This window comes from Lissotriton vulgaris, chromosome 3_2, assembly GCF_964263255.1.
Source record: "Lissotriton vulgaris chromosome 3_2, aLisVul1.2, whole genome shotgun sequence".
Classification (NCBI taxonomy): Eukaryota; Metazoa; Chordata; class Amphibia; order Caudata; family Salamandridae; genus Lissotriton; species Lissotriton vulgaris.
The window spans coordinates 16799810-16824198 of record NC_141690.1 but is presented as its reverse complement, the minus strand read 5'-3'; the positions used below and the strand labels follow the sequence as shown (position 1 = coordinate 16824198).

Sequence of the window (24389 nt, the reverse complement as noted above, 5' to 3'; positions counted from 1 at the left end):
GCAGGTTGCGGAATGCCGAACAGACGCGTTTCGGACAGAGCGTCCTTGCTCACTGTTAACAGGAGTATATGTGTGTGTATATATACACATTTGTATGGGATGTCGTCTCTAACCTGTAGACCCCATTTGCTGGAACGTGGCATTCTGGGACATGCAGTCCAGTCATCTGGTGAAAACTGCGCGTTGGGCTGCCCACTCCGGCCGGAGTGGGAGGAATGGAGAGAACAGCCAATCAAGACTGGGCCGGACATGCATAGCAGTCCAAGGGGAGGAGGCGTGTTCATTTCAGCAACTGTGGGCATTGAGAAAGGCCTCGCGGCCGAAATGCATTTGCCTGTTGCAGCGAGAATAAAAGCTGCTCCCTCGAACTTCCCCATGGTGGCTTCTGTGTTCTTTTCTACAAAAGAAGTGTGCTGATATATATATATATATATATATATATATATATATATATATATATATATATATATATATATATATATATATATATATATATATATATATATATATATATTTAATATAATCAATCTCTGAAAGAGAAAACATTCAGCAAAGAACGTTCAAAAGTAATCCACATTTGTGTACGTTGATCTTGAAACTTGTGAGGCAAGGCATAAAATTGTCTGATTAAAAATGAGGAATGATATAACTTAAAATTTGAAAATCGAACCTCACCACCTAGTTTTGGAAGCTTGAGCTTAGAGAGTGTTATACATGGGGACTTTTATTCCACAAAACAATTGTGCAGATAGAGTCCAACTATGCAAAATAGTAATGAAGAATCATTAAAGGTAGCATGGAAGTTGTGTACAAAATATGAGGAACGATCTTCATTTTGTTGGTGTTGAGTCTCCCCCACCATGATAAGTATAACAGAGTCAGGGATGAAAGTAGCATTTGTGTTTTAGATTTTAGCATAGTAAAGGTAGGACTGAGTGTGTCTCGTAGTTTGGAAGAAAACCAAATACCTAGAGATTTAATTTTTGAGGGACACCATGTGAAATTAGTGTGGCAAACCTGTATTAATAACATAGAGAATTTAGGGGTGACATCTCAGTTTTATTCAAGTTAAGTTTGGAACTTGAGACACTGAAGTAAAGGGAACAATTGTTTAGAAATGGATCCGGCAAGGGTAAAGGAATAGACATATATATTAAAACATCATCAGCATAAGCAGACAGCTTGGCCTCCAGAGTGCAATGTTTAAAACCAGATATGTGTGAGTTACTATGAATCTGTTCCAAAAAAGACTCCAAACATAAACAAATAGCAGGGGAGATAGAGGACAACCTTGTCTGGTACCTCTATGTAAACCAAAATAAGGAGAGAAACAACAATTTCCTTCAAAACTAGCCCAAGGGTTAGACTACAATAATTTGACAAAGCAATTAACCTAGGTCCAAACTCAAGCCACTGAAGGGTGATCAATAAAAACTGCCAATTATGCGGTCAAAATCTATTTCAGCATCTACTGAAAGAGCTGCAAGGAGAGATTAAAATTGTGAGGCTGGGCTTACAATATTTGAGACCATCCTACCATTATCAGAATCTAGTTGTCCTTTAATGAAACCAGATTGGCCGGTTTTAATCAGGAGAGAAACAACAGCTTCAAGACTGGAAGTCAGAACCTTAAAAAAACCTTGCAATCATAATTGATAAAGGACAAAGGCCAATATACTTTTTTCAAAATTATGATCCTTACCTTATATAAGGTATAATGGTGATCAATGCTTCCAGATCACAGGTTTTGGACTCAAATAAGAGTTAATAAGTTCTGTTAATTTTGGTGCAAATAAATTAGACACAGACGAAATAAGCTCAATTGAGAATCCATCTGGGCCAGGTGCCTTAGCTTTTCTTCAGGATTTAATTGCATCTAAGATTTCCTGGAGAATCTTATCCTCTAATTCAGTAAATGTTTCTGGAAGGGAAGGCAGGTGGGAGATATCCTTAAATAATCATTGGAGATTGTAAGTAGATTTCAAAGTGCCTTCAGCATAGAGAGTTTTATAAAAAGATTGAAAATATTGGAACTATCAGCTTTGCAAGTTGATACAGTGTCATTTACGTCATTAATAATGGAAACAATGGTCTTACATTACGTTTTAACTTTTAAGTAATTCGCAAACATTTTATCGGCTTTACTTTGACTACAATGACATTGAGATTTCATTTTAAGCAGGATGTTAGGCATCTACAGTAGCAAGTTTATTTAGGTCAGATTTTGCTTTAATAAAGTCATGTAGCATTGAGAAAAACTTTGAGGTGAAGTAAAAGCATTATCAAGTGCCTTGATTTGATTTAGTGAGAGGACATATTTCGCATTCTTTTTCATGCCAGAGTACGCTATAGTGAAAGCTCGAAATGAGACTTTAAAAGCATCCTGTCTGCGATAGACATATCGTAAGAATTATTTATTTGAATAATTTGTGTATGAACATGTTGGCTTCCGTAATAAATTGGTTATCAAACAATAACAAATTATTAAACCTCCATCTACCCATTGTAGAAGCAATATTAGAGATAGCTAGGGAAGCCAATATAGGGGCATGATCGTAAATAAAAATGGAGCCCATTTCAGAGGATTGTAGGGTGGGAAATAGTGATTTGGTAACACAAATATATCAATTCTAGACTTGGTATTATGCATATTGGAGAAAAAAAGAATATTCCAAATTATCAGAATGACAAGTCCTCCAAACATTGGTCGAGAGGTAATTGCTGATTGAAATGCTTTGATTGAATTATCAGGACTTGTATTGAGACACTCTATCCATGAAGGGGTCAGCCAGGTGATTAAAGTCACCTGCCATAATATTGCAATTAGCAATATTAGCAAGTTTTATCTCAGTTGAGTGTCAAAAAACTTGGGTCAGATTTAACAGGGCCATAATTATTAAACAAGGTAACATGTATTATCAATAAAAAAACCTGTGCACACGTAAGAATAGTCAATAGAAAATAGGCAGGTTTCTTCATGGCATTTTCCTCTTGAAGGAAAATCCAGAGTACAGGAAAACAACTAATGTTTGTCGACCTTGTCTTTCCTTGTGCTTTGCTTCAAGATGAACCATTGATAGACCTTATTTTTTATTGACTATTCTACGTGTGCACAGGATTTGTTTTTGCTCTTCACGGAATTGGCTCTAGCTGATTCCTTCTTCAGAGGTTTTGGGTTCCCCTGACCTAGTAGCACCGTCCACATTTCTGTACATATTACCTGTTCCACCGCTACCTGTTATGTGGGCCATTTCTTCCTGTATACTGTAAACCCTAAGCTGAAACATTACATGTATTGTCAATGACAACATGAGCTAACGCCCATTTACCATCAGTGTCACATTCCGTTAAAACAACTTGTAATTTCAAAGATTTGTAGCAAAGAATAGCAATACCACCTTTAGGGTCAACCACTGGATAATAGAAACCTGGCCAACCCACTGTCACTTCATTTAAGCAGACTCAAGCAGACTCAGAGGCAATGTAGTGAGTTTCCTGTATAAAAGCAAGTGTTGAACTAAGTTTAGATAAGTGAGGCAATCCCTTTTGCCGCTTACCTGGATGTCCAAGCCCACGAACATTCCACAACACAATTTTAATCATATTAAGGGCATGGGAAAAACACAAGTGAACAGGTATGACACGCTGCAAAAAAGGAAAAGGGGAAAAAACAACATTAGGAATATAGGTATGGCAAAAACATGACAAAAAGAGTAAGTTGAAGTCACAACCAGCACTCACAGAAAATAAAGGGGAAGAGAGAAGGTAAAGTAGAAAATGGAGATAAATAGGGAAAAAGTAAGAATTGCAGATCAAGGAGAAATAGCCAGATCTGACTGTACTGTGAAGAAAGGTGAGCATGAGACGTGTCAACACCACAACAAGATCAATAGCTGAGCAAAATCAAGTACATTTAAAAAAGAACAAAAGAAGCAGCCTTCATAGATGAGAATAAAGGGGCACAATACATTAAGGTTTCAGAGCAAAAGTGTCCATTGCAGTACAGGAAATCTTCTGAAGAAACAGTTTCAGCATAGCAGGCAGGATCATCAAACAATTTAGCTGTGCCCTTGTGGGTTATTTTGCACCAGCAGGGATGTAAGATAGCATAGTGTGTGTTAAGATGTCTCATTTGGGGCCACAGGGAGAGAAATTCTTTACATCTGGCATTGGTGGCAGTAGAAATATCCTGAGATATGATGATGTCATGTCCAGACCATATGAGCTGTCTCTTGGATTAAGCTGCCTTCACAATTTGAAGGAGATCAGTAAATTCTAGAAAGAGCATAATGATGCCTTAAGGGCTTGAAGAGAGGGGATTAATGTGACCAAGCCGGTGAGCTCACTGCAAGTTAATAGGAGATGTAGTGGGAAGTCCCAGCAAGTCTGGAAGGAATAAAAAAAAAAAAGTAAATCAGATAGAGACCTTCAAGCGCCTCCGGTAGGCCATACAGACTAAGGTTATTGCCACAATTCCGGTTTACTAAATCCTCAGTGTGAAGCTTAAGTTTTGAGATCTCTTGTTCAAGTAGAGGAATCTGCACAGCCATTTCTTGAAGAGAGCCAACACTTTGTTCCATTTAGACCATTCTACCCTCAATGATAATCCATCTATCTTCAATATGCTGCAGTTTTTCATTATTGGCACTCATAAAGGGTTGTAAACCCCTCACTTCATCGAGAATTATATCTAAAATTGGAGTACTGGAGGATTGAATAGGAGAGGGAGGGTCACTCTTGGCCTGTTTAGATTTTGCACTTGATGAGAGACGTAGCTGTGATATGTAGATCGCCAGCCTTTTTCATATGAAACAACTTATGAGGCCACTGTAGAGATTTAGTAAGGTTAGAGCAGGATAGCATGTAAAAGGGCAAAAAGGATATACTATATAACTGCGCAAAAGAGTAAGTGCTGCAGGCTACCACAGCGAAGGGTCAACTCAGCAGATTATTACATTACAGAGGAATCACTCACTCCGGCATCTGAACTGCAGCAACTGTGACAAGAGGTCAGAACCTGTTCCTATGAAGGTGTTGAGATATGGATAGACCCGAAGGTCCAGCTATCTTAGCAGTCTCTGTTAGGGCAAGCTCCAGCTTAAAACATTACTTTAAGGCACTCCCAAAGCATTTCCATGAAAAACAGCCTCCTTAAATAGGAAAGTAACAAAGATGGTGAGATTTGGCAGCCCGTCAAAAATGTAGCTATATTGCTTTGCGAGGTAAAGTTCAGAGAAAATGGTGGCAATAAGCAGTAAAGGAGGCCCCGGAAATTTAAGAGCATGCAATGAGGCAAAGGAAACAAAACAGTCATTAGAAAGAAAGTCATTAAGGTTCCCCAGTGACAGTGAGGATAAAGATGCCATAAATACCTGAAATACATGGTTCTCTGAGGCAATAGCAAATTACAAACGGCGCGCTATACAAAGTGGCACCTGGTTGCTAGCACAAGCGCATGTCCATAGTGTTGTGATAATCAGGAAGGCACTGGTGGGTGGCTAATAGCAGTAGAAATGCTCTGTGCTGCAGCAGAGCTTAAGGGATCTCCGCCATCTTGGTTGGTGCACAAGCCACACTTTGTATTTTGTATCGTTTAAACTGAGAATAGTAGATATTTGCATTACGGTTCTGTTTGTTAGACCATCCCTTCAATACTAAGTTGGCCTATTATGTTTTATGACATTATCTACAGACATACAAAAATGCATGGCAAACAGATGCACATACAAATGTAGATAGCTTTTTGGAGATTTTCCCTGAGATCCATCATTTATATCCCTCAACACTAAAGCAGGTCAAATTTGGCAAAGATGGTCTATTAGAAAGTTGTATCACAAGGGCATGTATGTTGAAGATTTCAAGGGTATTTCACTGTTGAGTTGAATGTAATCTATATTTTCAAAAACTGATGCTGCAATAAATCAGGTGGCCAAAATAGGAATGCTCTTTTTCAATTTCTTGTATACTACTGTACATAAATGTTTCCTAATACGTTGTTTGGGATATGCTTCCTCATATACTTTATTTGCACTAAATGCAAATTGTAATGCAAGGTTATTTCAAATTTTGTATCTATTTATCCCATTCACATTAACATCAATGTCACAAACAGTCCGAAGACTTTAATTTGACAGAGACTTCAGTCACCTTAACATAGGCAGTTTCTGCATTGCAGAAACGTAAAGGACACCTGCTAGATAGCTATTACAATATACATTTTATCTTAGAATATTATTTATTTATTTTTCGATATGATAACCCCTATTTGCATGCCATGATTTTGTAAATAGTATTTTAATTTGCCATGTATCCACTTTGCACATGAAAAGCACTTAGTGGTATCAGGTGATGATTGTATGATGGTGCATCACCCAGATTGGTGCGCAATATCTTTGAAGGCAAAACTAATCCTTTAAATTGTAGCAATGCACTGACAGAGGTTGATGTAAGACATAGTAGCCCTTCAATCATTGTGGCAATTGCTGTTGGCTATTCCTTGAGTAATGGCATGAGAGGGTACTCAGTGAAGGTGTCAAATGTCCTTACTCTAACACAGGTGGTGTCTTATTCCAATTTTTGCTGTGTTTTATTCTCTGCACTTAGACATTGGTGCTTTTTGGAGCACTTTTAGGATCTGTCCAAGAGCTCTTTTGTGCTCACTTGCAAATTCTTGGTTTCCTTCTCAGCTACAAAGTATTGCGTCTAATGTCTTCGGGTGGTTCATCTACACTGTCAGTTCCCTTGACTTTCCCGTGACTCAAGCAATAATTAAGACATATCGCTCCCGTCTTAAAGATAGGTCGAATAAGTCTTCATTCCTACAAGCAGACACTCCTGCTAGTAAGAAACTGAAAAGGTGTCGAGGGGCCTCAGTGAATATTTGGAGAAGTTTCTTACAGCCTGATTCATCAAAGACCCGTTTTGCGAGTCTATAATATCGATTCATAAGGAATCGCTATTACAGACTCGCAAAACGGGATTCATGTAGGAATCACAAAAATAATTGCGATTCCTACACATTCCTTATTTGCGATTAGCAAATTGCTAATCGCAAATAAGGAATACTCCCCATTCATTCCTATGGGCCAATAGGCCCATAGGAATGAACGGGGAGTATTCCTTATTGGCGATTAGCAATTAGCTAATCGCAAGTAAGATAGCGATTTAAAGGGTGCCAGGGGTGTCCAAAGGACACCCTGTAGCACCCCTTAAATGCAAATTGAAACAGGTGTTGCGCACACACATGTCCAAAGGACATGTGTGTGTGCAACATGCAACTTAGAAAAATGCTTTTAAAAGCATTTTTCTAAGTTTTCGCTATTTACCACGAGGTTTGACCTCGCGGTAAATAGCGGGCCGAAATTGCGAATTCGCAATTTTTAAATGGATGATGAATTGCATTTAAGGAATCTCAAATAGAGATTCCTTAAATGTAATTCCTCGCAAAATAGCGAAATCGCCATTACCGATTTTTGCATTTGGGATGATGAATCCCAAATGCAAAAATAGCGCTCGCAAAGGACCAGATTCTGAGAATCTGGCCCTTTGCGAGCCGATTTCGGCTTGATGAATCAGGCTGTTAAAGTTTACCATTGTAAAGCGAATTTCCAGCATTCACCTAATTTGGACCACCTTCTCACTTGTAGAGGAGTGGGAGGTGCAATATGATTGCATGAAACCTAGGGAAGGAGTTGAATGCACAACTGGTTGCTCCCATTCCCTCACTACAGCAGGAACATTTCAAAGGTATAGCCTTGTTGATTACACATATTTGCCAGCCATCCCTGTACAACAAGGCCAGCAGCAACATGAAGCTAAATATGTTTTGCACCCTGTAAAGTAGTCTTTGCAGCTTTAGAGGTTGCACCACTGGGCGTCGGTTCAGCAGGTGTAAATTCTCGTGCAGGAGATCTTTGAATCCCCTGAAAGAAAAAAAATCTGTGAAAATAGTAGACTGGCGACTGATTTTTAGATTTACTTTCTTTTACAATTTTTGTGATTCGGTCCATGCGGTTCTTTTCTAACAAGTGAGTTTTACTTGCTTTTGCAGAGAATGCGAGATTCCAGGGGTTGAATGAAGAGCAGCCTTCTGCCTGTCTGTTATAACTTTTAATATAATTCCTGCATTTATTTGGGTAAATACCAAAATTAGTTCACTCTAATTATTGTGTTTGTTCTGTTGACAGCGTAACATACCTTTTATTCTGCATTGCGTCATTTTTAAATACTTATTCTTGCAGTGAAATACATTGAAGCCTTCTTGTGCTCCTGACATGGGTTTAGACTGAGCAAAAAATACACAATGATGTCATTTCCGGTGCTTTTCTTTCTCCTTCCTTTTAGGAGATTTGTACTTTGCCCAGTGTTAGTCGGCCGTTAAATAACCATCTTCGGTTACACATAACTCTGGATTCCCCGCTGACTTCGGCGCCAATGATCAGGTTTCTGTATGGGCTAGTTGTACAGTCTAACACAGTATCATGATACAGCATAAACAAATATACTAGCCAAATGCAGATTTTATTCTAATGCGGCTGGCTATTCGTGAGGCCAGCGCTTCACACACCATCTTTTACAAAAACGGTTCTATAAATAAAAGCTGCACTTGGATTTCACTCGGGCACATCACATTTAGCTAAAAGAAAGCAAATAAATGAATACTCCTTTCTATGTATGCTCAGCAAGGTTTCTGTTCATCCCCTAATGTGCAGAGGCTACGCCCAATCATGCAGACTTGTTTGTCCTGTGGTTTGCGAATTGGAAGGTCCAGTGCTCAGAATTTTTCTACAAACGCAGTTTCTGGGAAAGTGTAGTTAAAGGTTAGCCTCCATGTGGTTGCGTCATCGAGCTGTTTCAGCTCGAGGCATGTTTGTTCTTCATCCCGTCATCATCAGGTGATTGTTCTGCCTCAGTGTGATAACTTCACCAGTTAACTTTACCAGAGGCTTCGAAATAATATGTTGTGCCATCGTATCCATGTCTGTTTTATAAATATATAAAATGTGCAGTTCACTTGATGCTGCCATGCACCGTCATCATGTACATGAGTCCAGACATCTGTTAGAAACTGTGCTGAGGAACCCCAACACATTGATGCACAGATAAGTTGACTTTAACCATTAAAACATTTCAGTATGTTTTTTGGTGAATATGTGGCATGTGCCCCGTGATGCCTGAAGGTTTCAAGCTGAAATGAGAGAGATGTAAAATATTAGACCTGTAGAACAACTGTCAGTTTCACAGTATTTCAGGAAAGTTGCAATATAATCTTTTGGGGCGCTCTGGCATTTTCTTCCTAGGTTCTATGGTATGGGTAGATTTCAGGGTAGGAGGACCTGCCATGATCAACCATGCCCCCAGACCCACATGCTAGCAGCCTCTTACAGTGTGGCACTGGAATTATTTGTTTGCCTTGGATGATTTTGGTGTCCAGCCGTGCACCGAGTGTAACAAACCTTGCTTATGGGCATTCATTAAAACTTTGTCTGGTTGGAAAGGTCTGGGTCTAGATAAAATTAGGGTGGGGGAACCGATTGAGCCAAACTTATTATGTACATGTATTTGTGTGTATAAATGTACAGGTATTTGACAGCAGGACCCTAGCTAAATAGTAAAGGAGCTCTGAACATGGGCAGGTTTCATAAGATGAGATTCAGAAAAATTTACAGTAAGGTAAAATATTCAAAGATTATTAAGTAGAGTTGCAGTGTAGATTCAGCTGGAAAAATTGTTGAATTTACCAAAATCTCCACATTAGTGGCTATTTTACAACCATTTGCAGGTAGTATCCCACATCACATTGATATATATATATTACCTACTGGCGGTCGCCAGTAGGTATATATAGTTAGGACCTGGTTACCATAGGAAATTCCGAACATTCTATTGGGAATAACTTTGGCGCCGATTGAGGGATCTGCCTGTAATTTTCCTTAAATTTGCCTCGCTGCGCTCCGCTCCTTCCCTGAAAGTTTCGGGGGGATTCGTCAAGCGGGGGCCGAGAAAAAAGGGGGGTCCCAAAACATGTTTTCTCCTTGTTAATTTCCATAGGACATTCTGACAAGGCTACAGCTGGAACGGCTGAACGGAATTACACCAGATTTGGCAAAATGGTAGGGACTGGTATGCAGCAGTGCCTTTTGTATGTTTGGTGTAAATCCCTCCAGTAGTTTTTGAGAAAATTGAATGTGAAATTGAGTCCAATGCAATTTTCCATAGGACATTTAGACACAGCTACAGCCCGAACGGCTGAATGGAATTACTGAAAACTTGGCAAAATGATAGAGCCTGGTATGCAGAAGTGCCTTTTGTATATTTTGTGAAAATCCCTTCAGTAATTTTTGAGAAAATCGACTTTTTTCAAATTATATATCTATGGGCGGGACACCGTGAGTGCACTGTAAGCTTACTGTAATCTGTACCTTCCCGAGTACGAGCGGCATGCTGATTGGCTGCTACTGTCTGTGAACATTCCAAAACCGAAATTGTTGGCAGCCATCTTGTGCCTCGGTAGACTGAGGCACAGGAAAGCAGAAAAACAAACGTGTAGAACTCAAAAAGGGGGCAGGGTAGAAGCACCCTGACCCCCTAGGCCTGTTCAGGGGGGTCCCACAAGGCCCCCCAAAAAATATTTTTTTTTCGAAAAATCGCGGGGGTACGTGTACCGTCCGTGCACAGTGCACGTGCGGTGCGCGGACCCCCGCGATTTTTCGAAAAAAACATTTTTTTTTTTGGGCCTTGTGGGACCCCCTGAGCAGGCCTAGGGGGTCAGGGTGCTTCTACCCTGCCCCCTTCGCGTGTTTTGCACCTTTGTTTCACTGCTTTCTTGTGCCTTGGTTCTACCGAGGCACAAGATGGCTGCCAACACTTCCTGGTTTGGAGTGTTGACAGACAGTGGCAGCCAATCAGCATGCATTTCACAGGAAAGCAGCCTGCTCATTGGCTGTCAACACTTCTAACCAGGAAGTGTTGGCATTCATCGTGTATTAGGTAGACCGAGACACAAAAGAAGCAGAGCTCACAGCCTACACAGCCCACACAGCTCTCACAGCTCTCACAGCCCACACAGGTCTCACAGCCCACACAGCTCTCACAGACCACACAGCCCTCACAGCCCACACAGCCCTCACAGCCCACACAGTCCTCACAGCCCACACAGTTCTCACAGCTCTCACAGCCCACACTCACAGCCCACACAGCTCTCACAGCCCACACAGCCCACACAGCTCTCACAGCCCACACAGCCCTCACAGCTCACATCCCACACAGCTCTCACAGCTCTCACATCCCACACAGCTCTCACAGCTCTCACATCCCACACAGCTCTCACAGCCCACACAGCCCACACAGCTCTCACAGCCCACACAGCCCACACAGCTCACATCCCACACAGCTCTCACAGCCCACACAGCCCACACAGCTCACATCCCACACAGCTCTCACAGCCCACACAGCTCTCACAGCCCACACAGCTCTCACAGCTCTCACAGCTCTCACAGCCCTCACAGCCCTGGCAAAGATAATACCAGCAGCGAACAAGCACTGGCAAAGACAATAACGGCAGCAAAGAAACACAGGCAAAGGCAATACCAGCAGCGAACAAACACTGGCAAAGATAATACAATCAGGGGGCAGGGGCACGAAAAACGGCACAATCGGGACAGAAGGCCCGACAAACAGCACAATCAGGGGGCAGAAGGCAAGAAAAAACGGCACAATTAGTGGGCAGAAGGCAAGAAATACGGCACAATCAGGGAGCAGAAGGCAAGAAATAGGGCACAATCCGAGTACAGAAGGCAAGAAATATGGCACAATCAGGGTGCAGAAGGCAAGAAATACGGCACAATCAGGGGGGCAGAAGCCAAGAAATATGGCACCATCAGGGGGGCAGAAGCAAGAAATACGGCACAATCAGGGGGGCAGAAGGCAAGAAATACGGCACAATCAGAGAGCATCTTGCTCCGGTCCAAAAATCCGATCCCTAGGGCTGCTCAGGTGGTCCCACAAGAATATTAACATATTTAAACGTTATCCGCTAATAGAATTAGCATTTAAAAAACCTTGCAAATTCACTGAAAAAACCATAGGTTTCAGGCCTTATTTAGTTAGGAATTAGCATTTAAGAAACCTTGCAAATTCACTGAAAAAAACATAGGTTTCAGGCCTTATATAGTTAGGAATTAGCATTTCAAAAACCTTTCAAATTCACTGAAAAAAACCATAGGTTTCAGGCCTTATATAGTTAGGTATTAGCATTTAAAAAACCTTGCAAATTCACTGAAAAAACCATAGGTTTCAGGCATAATATAGGTAGGAATTAGCATTTAAAAAACCTTGCAAATTCACTGAAAAAACCATAGGTTTCAGTCCTTATATAGTTGGGAATTAGCCTTTAAAAAACCTTGCAAATTCACTGAAAAAAACATAGGTTTCAGGCCTTATATAGTTAGGAATTAGCATATAAAAAAAACATTGAAATAGCTCCTATTTAGTTAGTTGTACTAACTATATTTCGTGCACCCGCAATCCACTGCTGATGATGTCACATATTACATCATTCATGACATGGTCAGTGACATCACTGATGACATCACTGATGACATCTCAAATGACATCACTAATATATTTTTCTATCAAATTGTAGATTACTCGTTTAAAAAAAACAAGACGTATATTGTTCCTCATTTTTTTCTGTTCCATTTATCTCCTTTTAGTTTTTGTTACTGTTTAGTAGGAGAACCTCCCCTCTGAGTTATCCCATTTGCCCACCGCCTTTACACCTCAGTACTGTTCCTCACTCCAACCTCTTGCCATTAGTGCTTATAAGAATTTTCTTTTCGTTTCTTCTTTCTTTGCAGTGGGCACCTGTTTACTCTTCCCATTTGCAAAACTCAATTTCTTCTGTATTCCCCTTTCCTCCCTTGTTTTCCTGCTCGGATTCTTCCCACTCAGACAGACATCCTCTATCGTCTGTTTACCTGTAAACGGTCCTTCATTCTGTCCTCCATGTTCCGTCTGAAAGGAAGAAATAGAAAATCAATTATTACGGCCCTAAATTGGGTATTTCCCTTTACAAATTCCTTGCTCTAATTTCTTACATTTAAAATAGTTTTCATGTATTTCTTATTCCTCTTGTAGGTATTGTTGACAACCCTCTTTCACAGATGCTCTCTCAGCCCGCACCCCTCTTTGTTTTATTTTGCACAATGTGTTATTCATATGTGATCTACCTCATTTGCTTGATGTATGTTTGCACAGTACTTACACGTATATTGGTTTTGACTCGTTTTGTTTTTTGATATATATATTTTTGCTTCACTGCCTGTAAAGCGCTCTGATATCCGCAAGGGTCTGGTTCGCGCTCTATAAAACTTTCAAAATAAATAAATAAAATGAGTGACATATTGGCACCATGATAGACAGAACTGTGGACCAATTACAATTATTTGTATACAACACGTTTGAAAATAAATTAATCATGTGTTCGTGGTTTCTTGAAATGCAGACTGAGAGGGATATAGAGTTATTCATATGCTTAACATTGCTAATGTTTTAATAACGCTTTACTGTCCTTTTAGAACTCTCAAATTTGGGGGACCTTGCACCACGATCGCCCTTAGAACCAGTGTTTGAAGATGGTCCTTTAGGGCCAGCAATGCCAAGGACCCGAACGTCTCAAGAATTACGTGACCTGTGGCAGAAGGCCATCCTCCAGCAGATACTGCTTCTGAGAATGGAGAAGGAAAACCAGAAGTTGCAAGGTTGGTGAAGGCGTGCATTGTGCAAAGTACACATGTTGTTTCTGCAGTCTGGCTTGGGTTTCAGTGGACATTTTTTTACACTTACCTAATCCACCATTGTTTGTTTGGTCTTATAGTTTCTTTGTGTTTGTGATTTTTCATTTGCTCATTGAACGTTGGGTAAATTCTCCCTTTGTTGTGGTTCTGGAGGTGCTGAGACCGACCAGGGCCTCAGTCACCTCCAGGTCAAACAAGCTCAGGCACATTATATACTTAGTGTTCAGCACAGCCAGTTTGTTGAGGCGTCCAGGGTGTGTTGCTATGAAATTATACTATGCCTGAAGCAAGGGCGAGGCCTGGGGTGAAACAGAGTGCGTTAACTCTCTCTTACCGGTTCTTGTACTTACTCAGGCACATTTCCTGTTTGCCAAACTTCATGTTTATTGTGCTATGAGCAGTGGCCAGTGTTGCTGATGCATTCCTGTTTCACAGTATTAGGATGGCTCTGAGGGCTGCAAAGCTCTAAAACATTTTGAATATTTTATAATATTATATTTTTCTTCCACCATGTGAAGCATGTAAGGAATTAATGGAGCAAACAGGTTCATGTGAAAATGGCCCAACCCCACAAGGTAAGCCAAAAGTTTGCACGGAGTTATGTGGCAAAATAAAATCAGGAACGTAAGTGGTAAGAAGTTATCAGGGTATGTAAATCCCTATGAGTCTTGGAAAGGGGTGTGGACGCTGCTGAAATGCTTTTTTCCACCGGGATAATATAAAAAAACAACTTTACCATACCAAGCATATTACAATGCTGTCAAAGTAGAATGTGATAGAGCAGGAACAAATGGTAGTGTATAGATCTTTGCAGAGACGCGGAACCCCAGTCCTCATTTTGGTGGCAAGAAACACAGTAGTTTAATGTGTTCAGGGAATAGAAGTAGACAAAACATTTAGTCACTTTCCATATTGTGGAGGCGTGTCCCACCATACGGGGCTGAGCTGCCGTTCAGATGTATCAACTTGATATCCTTATTCCTCGGAAGAGCCCATAGGAGACTTATCAGACCTGGGATCTGCATAATTGAACACTGTAACTAGATACATCTACAGGACACTACCGGTCTTGAACGGACCCACTGATTAAGTGATAGGATGTGTTTGATAAATACATGGCTTCCTGATGAAGGCTACTTGTTGAAACGCACGTAGGAGATTGGATTATACAGCCATGACAGATACAAGGAATGAATTATACAGCCCTTAAGTCACAGGACTGTCTTAAGATGAATGAAGAATATATTGCATTGTGAATGTGTATTTACCATATCGAATAATAAGAATTCTGGACTGAATGCTAAAATTAAATACAGGAACTTCTTTCTTTTATTGAATACTAGCCGCTTAAGTCTCTACCAACCTAAAAAAAAGGCACAGTATATTTGTGTATCGGCATTGAAATATCAGATGCCGTTGATACACTGTACTGTATGGAAGGATGAGAGAGGATGTATGTTTGCATGCTTGGGATACTTATGACAGGTTGTATGGATGGTATGTTTTCGCAGAAGCTTAAAATATATTATGCATAGAAATTGAAAGAGATAAATAAAATAATGTTTTTTATATAATAAATGTACTATATTTGAATAATTCTGAGTCTTTGGTCATTAGTAACAATGCCCAGAGAATATTAGCATAATATGTAACCTTTGTTGAAACTTGTAGTTGCCTAAGATTTTCAGTACAATTTGTTTTGTTCCTTTTTCAATAACCAGATTCTTTTTGAGGGGAACCCCAATATATTTGCAGTTGTAGCACACAATATCCATTGTATAAAGCTATCCAGCCTTCCAACTAAATTATGTGGGAAGAATGCCTAATATCACACGAGTCCTAAGCTTCACCCTCCCTGATTAGCGAGTAACTATAAAAACAAGCCAGAAACAGTTTGGGACAGAAGCTGCTGTTGACCAGGTTGCAATGGTGGCATTTTAAGTAATCTCTCGTTTTACGGGTACACATAAGTTAACATTGTCATTCTCTCATTGCTATTTTTTTTAAACTACCGGCAACATTTTATATACGTTCAGTGTTCATTGAAGTTCCACATCAGTATTCATATTTTCAGATGTTTATGTTAAGTAGTTAAATCATCATTATTATCCTGTGGATAAGTAATCTATTATAAATTATCTAATACATCTAGGATGCAGTCGCTTGAAACAAACAATTGGAAAGTAAAACAAAAAGGTTACAAATGTTTTTTTGTTTTTTTTTAAATGAAGTAATGCAAAGAAAAGCTTTGCCCCTAAAACATATATTTTGGAATTACTCTTTCCCCAGATTCTTCTTTAGGCTTCTTCAGACATCTTATGGTTGGATATCGCTGTTCTCATGGATGGATAAGCAGCCACACATCTAAGTAGAAATGTTTATGTTGGATATGTCTATACTGGCATTAGGATTCAGCATCTTCAAGCTCCTATTGAGCAGCTCTATTACAATAGACACCTTTTTGGAGTGACTTCTCACCCCCATGTTCTCACCCAAACAACACTTGATACTCATTTACAAAGTGTATACCCAACATTTAGAATATTTAAATGTGGCAACATGGTAGTCTACAGTAGCAGAGGTGAATTCTGCACTCATTGAAACACCTGCATGTATAGCTTCCTTCGAGTGTTCTGTAGGTGATACATAAAGTGCTGAGATGAAGGTACAGATGCATATTTTATCGTCATGGTTCTAGCCAACAACCTTCCTTTTGTTAATGGCAAAGAGAATATGTCTTGAATAGGCACATATTACAGCACCTTATTGATCAGCTACCTTCACCGGAGAATTGGGTCTTGGTTAATATATATTGTGTGATCTCCTGGCATTCATTATCTGATCCAGGGTAGTGAGATTGACTCACCTCACCTGTTTCACCTATGCCTCTGTGTTTACCAGCAGTAGATCTTTTACAGTACATCTGTCAGACGTGCTGATGTCTGTACAGATTTGTGGTGCTCAAGTCCACCCGAGGGTTAATACAATTACAGCTGTTTTATGCGGGCACTGTGTCTCTATGCTCCCACCCCCTAATTCTTAGGTCACAGTGATGTTGAGGGGCTTCCTCGGTTATGCTGCTGTTTATAGAATGTCCTCATATTTTTTATTTTAAGGCTACCCCAAGGTTTGCTACCAATGCCCCATGGGTGCTCCTTGTTATGCAGACTCCTTCTCTACCCGACCTTTCTGCATCCGATATTCCCCGAATGCCTTTCTAACTTGACATCTAGACTACATGTGCCAGTGGAGATATACTGAATATATAAGCCGTAGAAAATACTTGAGAGTTTCTGCAGAAAAAACAGTGCCATGTGTCCTACTAAGAACTCTGAGGTCAGAGAGCCAATGATATGTGAGATGTGCCCACTGAAAACAGCACAGTAAGATGGCAGAGCCTTCTGTCACCAAGCCGCTCAGAGGAAGATGGCCTTCCTCTGCCATCTTGCCAATGGGCCAGCCCCCTTAACACTTTCATGAAATGTCTTTCCTTATCATTTTTAATTGATTGTTTTGATTATAGGATTTGTAGAGTGCACGAATGCCCCCCGGCGTCTTGGCGCTGAAATGACTGAGACTGTTTGAGGGGCGGGCATCGGGTGTGTCGTGCAGGAATCTGGGCCAGGCTATCCAGAGAAGAGCCAGGTCTTTATGCTCTTTTTAAAAGTTATCAGAGATGAACTGTTTTTTATTTCTGCATGGAGTTTATTCCAGGTCATCACTGAGTACAGTAGAAAATCCACCCCTATATCTTAGTTGTTTGAAACGGGGGGTGCGGAGGAGGTTGGCACTGCTAGATCTTACCGTCCTAGCTGGGATGTAGGGTGCCATGATTGTCTTCAAGAAATGCGGCCCTGACCCATGCATAGATTTATATGCCAGGCATGCTAGCGAAAATTTGATTCTTTTCTCAACCGGTAGCCAATGAAGATTTCTAAGCTTGGAAGCCACCAGCTCAAACCTGGGGATGTTCAGTTTCAGCTGGGCCGCAGCGTTCTGCAACCGCTTAAGTTTTAAGAGAAGATGTTTTTGTAGCCCAGCATATAATTCCCTTAATCCATTTTGGAAAAGGCCAGCATGGTTACCAGTGTTTTACAGGCGTCAGGAGGGATGTAAGGCAGTAGTTTTCGAATTAGCTTCAGAGTGAACCAGACCGAGGAGGTGAGTTTGTTAATTTGGGCCTTAAACGTGAGTTTGGAATCGAACATGAATCCAAGGTTCCTACACTGTCCACATGTAATGGGCAGTTGCCTAAGCCGTCAGGCCACCAATTAGGTAACCAGATCTTAGTGTCGGCTCCCAGCAGCATGACCTCTGACTTATCTCCGTTTAGTTTCAAGCAATTAGCTTGCATCCAGAGACTGACCTGATTCATACAGAGCTGGAATTTGAGGGCCGTCTGAGGTGTTATTGGATATGTCCACCACTATTTGTGTATCATCTGTGTATGAAATAGGTAGGAAACCGTGATCCCTAATAATGTTTGCTAACGGGGCTGTATAAACATTAAAAAGGTGGGGCTTAGAGAAGAGCCCTGGGGGACCCCGCAAGGGGATTTGAATGATTTTGAAGAAAAATCCCCAAGCTGCACCGAGAAGGATCTTTCTCCCAGAAAAGAGGCCATAACTGTGGTAGCAGAAGCGTGCAGCCCTATTTCTTTAAGACGGGACAGGAGCAGCTCGTGGTTGACGGTGTCAAAGGCTACCGACAGATCTAATAAAATTAAGGCAGCCTTCCCACCACCGTCCAGAATCCTCCTAATCTTCTCGGCCACCGTAATCAGAGCGGTTTCCGTCCCATGTTCTCCCCGGAACCCATGTTGTGAAATATCAAGAACCTGGGAGTCCTTGATAAATTTCGACGGGTTGGGTATTCAGGTGTTTTTCTAGAATTTTCGCCGGGAAAGGGATTCTCATGATTGGTCTATAGTTGGCTGGGATCGAAGGGTCAGGGTTCGGTTTTTTGAGGAGCGGGAGGACAGAAGTATCTTTCCAGACCCTTTCTTTGCAAAAATAACTGTTTTCTGGGCTGTTTTGTCAATTTTCTAATTTCAGTGTTGCTTCATGGCAGTACCATTATGTTATTAGGCACAGGCACTATTTGAAAAAAAATACCATAAATATAAAAATCTAGCATCAAATGTACCTAATAATTGCACTGTTTATGTCTCGTCCTAAACAGCCCAATCACTATGATGTCACGTTGCTGCCAATTTAAATTTTACATGGGGCACTACTCTCTTCAGGATGAGAGAGTAGCAGTCACTGGTTCCCACATACTCAATTTCTGTGCAAGATTTTTTAACCCCAAGCAAAATAACATTTTGCTAATTTTGTTCTGCACCTCTAATAGAAACAGGGCCAACTGTTAAAATGTGCCCCCCCTTTTTTTGTAGAATATATAGCCATGAATCTAGAATTCCTTTGCGTGCCCCCCCTTCTGACCCCAGCCTTACCATTTCAGAGTTGGTATCATGAAGAAGTCTCACTATTCTAGTCCTCCTTCACAGGTGAGGACTCCTGGTGAAAACCACCCTGATAGGTTTCTTTGCGTTGCCCGCTGGCACCCTATCCATGATCTCAAAGCAGTCTGGGTCAACGCAGAATGGGCTACTAGAAACTGTGTACACCGGTCAAAGAGAAATAGTACTAGTACCCATAGTAGGTGTATGCAGCAATGGCCTGTCCTTCATGTGTACCACCTGCAAATTGTGTTTGAAGCCCAGTGGTTTTAAGACTCCGAAAAGTCACTTGGTAAAAGCATTACCTTTCAATTCTTCTAGCTAAGAAGCAGGGGCAGTGCCTCCACACTTAGTGCCCCCCATTCAACCTATTGCCTATGAATCTCTGTGAAATAGGGAGTCCAGGGGGACGTATGGTATTCCGTTGGAGGGTCGCATCACCTTGTGTTATCCCACTATTAAGAAGAACGCCCAAACTGCTACAATCCAGCGGCTGTTTCTCCGCTATGGCAGAGAAGTGTCGGTCCCCATTGCCAGAACCCTCGAAAACTTGAAAAATAAAGAAATAATAAAAACGGTTTAAAACTAGTTTTATTATAGTTTTATTTTTCTTCTAAGTGTGCCAAATCTTGAGGGGTGGGCCAGGGCATGGTAGGCACTGAGGAGGAGTGGCAGGTGCACTGCTTTCAGTGTGCATGTGGTGTTTGGCGGCTGTTTCAGGACGGCCAAACCCACATGCGCACTGAAGCGGTCTCCAACCCGGCAACGCAGCTCGGGTTGGAGACTAAATCAGTGCGCATGTGGATTTCGCACAGCTCCCAGTCTCACTGGAAGCTCGAATCAAGGGAGAGCAGCATCAGGATTGGCCGCAGGGGATTCTGGGAGCCTGTCTGCAGAGGAGCAGAAGAGTGCGATGCGACTTAAGGTAAGTTCTTATTTTGTATTTTTATCCCCATCCTTGTCCGTCCATCCCCTCCTCTCCCGCCGTGCCACTCTGCCCTGACACCAGCTGCCACTGCTACAATCAAACCAGCAAAGACAAATTAGATGGCTATTAAAGTGGGGTGATAACAGCAACACTTCGGCCAGCCTACTCGAGACACAGATCCAGAACATTTAAAGGCTCCAGAACCAGGCAACCTAGACAAGCCTGAAGCTAAAAAGCACCAGAATGACGACCGTGTTAGTTTGCATGTATGTAGCAGCGTTGTTATTCGGTCTTCACTGCATTGTGTCTGTAGGTGCCACAGGTGTTCGTCTTGTGCTTGAAATGTTTCTATCCTTTAAGGCAGACACCCTCCCGTGCATTTGCTTTTCATCCTTAGGAAACTCAATGTGTCGTTTTATTGTTAACATCTTTTCTGTGTGTTATGTTTAATTACGTGTCAGGTGTTTGGTTTTCTTTTGTTACATAATACATGCATACTATTTATTTTAATGTGATTGTATTGATCAAGAATAATGTCTAACAGGTTACCTATATGTACCCAAATCTCAAGTTATTGACTTTACGTGGGGGTGAAAGGCAATTAGTCTCTGTGTATTTTATTAATTTTACATGTACCTATATCGCATCTGTACCAGAAATTAAAGGGTCTGTTTCACAGTGGGAACTGGTTTGGGAGGGCTCGAAGAAAGGGTGACAAGGAGAGAGAACTGTTGAAAAAATGAGTTTTCCACGTTCCTCTTTCTTGTTTGACCCACCAACCGGGCACTTGCTATTCAGTATGCATGTTCTGTTCAAACATCTCAGTGCGCTTGGTTTTTAAGTTCTTTACTTTGTCTTTTAGCATCTGAAAATGATTTGCTGAACAAACGCCTGAAACTCGATTATGAAGAAATCACTTTGTGTCTGAAAGATGTAACATTGGTTTGGGAGAAAATGTTAAGTGTGCCAGGAAGATCAAAGACCAAGTTTGACGTGGAAAAGATTCATAATGCTGTTGCCAAAGGTATGTGAGACACTAGGATGGTTTGCTGAGCCGAACATGTTTGCGTTTCTCTACGTGGTGTTTGTTAAATATTGACCCATGGTGACCTCATGCATAATTTCGCGAGTCCTTTCACTGTGTGGTCCTGTAAGTATTCAGAGATGTCTACATTAACATCGATGTGCATTCTTAATGATGTTCTGATTATCATACTCCTCTTGAATTAAATTGATGTTCATGTGTATATTGTTCTTGAATTCACGAATAGATATATCCTATTCATAGAAATGCATTTATTTATTGTTGTACCAGTGTGTGTTTTCAATCGATGCTAGGATCCATCACATCATACAGTGCTTTAAACTCTAAGGTTTGCAGTTTCACTTGTGTAAGATGGACCACTTTGAAGCTATGTGCATTTCTAGTTTCTGTTATGTGGTGTCACGTTTACATCTCTAAAAGTGCTTTCTTTACAATCAAATGAAATGAAACCCAAACCTCTGCACTATAAATCAGGTCACCAATGCCCAGTTCTACTTAATTAATCTTTGATGTGTTTCATGTTAACTATCTGCAGAAGAATGTCAGCAGAGCTGACTCCTTAAGAAGCACTTGGAAAGTCAGTAGTCCTGCCACTAAAAGGTAGGGTGGCTGAAAATTCCACTCTGCTGGAGGAGTTCACAGTTTTTTTTTTTTAATTTCAAGATTCTTTATTGAAAAGTTTTCGGATATGATACAGATACAGTACAGTGGTAATGCGGGGGCACATACAGATGAGTAAGACCACTCCGCGTTCTGCTTGGAATGAGGCGTTCCAGCAAAACTCTGCAAAGCCGCCGAGGGACAGAGTTTTTTCACACAACCTAGCCAACATTTTTAATTGTCGACCACAAGTAAAAATGTGCACCCTTGTGGGGAATTTCGGGCACTAGAATGCGTCCCGGAAAGATTTTTCAATGCAGGTGTCACAACAGCTCATAAAAGTTCGCGTTGAGAAAGCTGCCACTAGACTAGAAAATCTACTCATGCAGCAGGAAGAAGAAGCGCTATCTGGTGTCATTCACACTATTTTCACAGCATGGAACAAGCTCCTCATGCTAAAAATTAGTGCGAGCAGCACGATTTGCCAAACTCTGCATGCTCTCAGAACTACGCTGACTTTTGTGGATTTTTTTATGTAAATCTGCAAGTTTCGCCCATCCCTACCAAATGGTCAACATATTTACTTTGTCAATACTTTTTGCATTGGCATTTTTTTAATGCCAAAATATTCAGCTGTGTATCAGGACTAATGCCAATGCATGGGGGCCATCGTGGAGTGGGTTTTATATTGAAGATGAGCCATTCCTAGGTGGCTACTAATGCATATTCATGTGTGTGCAAGCTGCATAAGACATAAGCGGGCTTATAGAAATATTTAATATAGAGTTCCTAAATAGCTGTCATCCATTACAGAAAGGAAAATTAAGTGGGAAAAAAGAGCGAGGGAATGCAGGAATAACAGTGAGCGGCTCAGCAGCACTTTGCAGCTGCCAGACCTTAGTTAAAAAACATAATAGAGAAAAACAATTAAAAACGAAGAGAAGGAAAGTTGATTAGAAATGTGTTCTCTCTTGACCTCAGTATTCACAAATAGGAAAAGAAGAGAGGTGTGTGCAAGGCGGCTGAGACGTTGCAAATGTCTAGTGATCTCATATTGGCCTGGTTATGCTGTAGTGTTTTTGTAGTCATGCAGCGAAAGAACGTCGACAGGAGAGTTTGAACTGGATCAGTTTCTCCCTGACAAACGAGCTGACTGCACTTGTTTGAGAGCACTGTTTATAGGTGTTTGGAAATTACCTCTGATCCAAACTTTGTCACCCCCCTTAAAGCACGGACCACGAGTAATGTTAAAGTGATTGGTCAGACATACACGCCACTCGAGGCCATTGGTCTTGAAATACAGCACCGTTAGCAGTGAAAAGTGAAGATTCTGAATTGTACAATGGCAGAAGAATTTCAAAAGAAGAATGCCAGAGGCATAGTTCATTTCAAGTTGAACTGATCGCAGTTTCCTGTTTGAAAATCTAGGAATATGAAGAGGCGCACAGTGCTTGTTTGGAGAGTGAACATGAGTCCAAGGTTGGAATCCTTCATGTGTGTGGAAGTTGAGAGGTATGCTACTAGCATAATCTGAAGGGAGCAGGCAAGTGGTTATGTTGTGGAAAAGCTAGGTTTATATAAAATACAACCTAGGTAGAACATTGCATAACGGAGGGCTGTTGTGTCTTCCACTCAGGTGTTCAATTGTGTAGCTTCTGCTGGGCACTGCACTTGGGTAAGGCAGCTGTGACACAGTGCAGCTTTAAAAAATTTCTGTAGGTAAACCGGGTTCCCTTACCAGCGGATAAATGTAGTAAGATACATTCAGATGTAATCACCATGGATTTGGACTTGGCCACAGTAGCTGTGTTTGAGGGCTGGGGCCTAGAAAGGTGGTATCCTAGTGTTTGGAGGGATTGGAGTGAATAGAAAGTCTTTCGGAGCATGTTAAGCATACTGGTCTCCTTTTGGGGTTTGAGATGCCGTCTTTGATGGAAAATGGTTTGCCCTCATAGTCCAATTTATGGAAAGTATGAATGTCCTGAAAGCTTGAATTAGATTACAGTTCCACTGAATCAAGAAATATCTCGAGGCATCTTAGACAAAAGAAAGTCTGCATTCTGAGTGAAACGTATTCTTTCGACAGCAGCATTGTGTCCATTTATTCCATTGTGTTGACTGGAGCTTTGCCACCATGCTCCAATGAAGAGGTAGAGTGCTAGCATTCTGTAATGATTACAAAGAAGAGATACAATTGGACACCATATTGATAAAAACTTGGTGTTAAAGCTATTGTTTTTACGGTTTATTCTTAATGGAAGAGCTCCCCCACCTGCATCCAGAATCCCTTTTCCTCATCTGTTTCCTCGGAACATAGATCCTACCTGTCACGTTACTTTCAATATATATATATATATATATATATATATATATATATATATATATATATATATATATAAATATATGAATCCAACACGATCCTTCCAAGCCTGAGAGCGCTCAACAGTGTGTGCTCAACCCGAGAGCTGGATCGAAGCCCCAAAATTAATTTTTGAACAAAGGAGGCGGCACAACTGGATACTTTATGAAGCTTTATTCACACAAACACTCCACCAACGC

At 41.0% G+C, this 24389-nt stretch overlaps 1 protein-coding gene across 6 annotated transcripts in view; it reads left to right on the top strand.

The window, feature by feature from the left end:
* Positions 1 to 24389, top strand: part of TBC1D1 (TBC1 domain family member 1) — a 1125494-nt gene that overhangs the window by 868189 nt on the left and 232916 nt on the right. For all 6 annotated transcript variants that reach the window (XM_086963988.1, XM_086963987.1, XM_086963991.1 and 3 more), the window contains 2 exons: positions 13578 to 13760; positions 21048 to 21209. In XM_086963988.1, coding sequence (XP_086820114.1) covers positions 13578 to 13760; positions 21048 to 21209 — 345 coding nt within the window. The remainder of the gene's footprint in view (positions 1 to 13577; positions 13761 to 21047; positions 21210 to 24389) is intronic.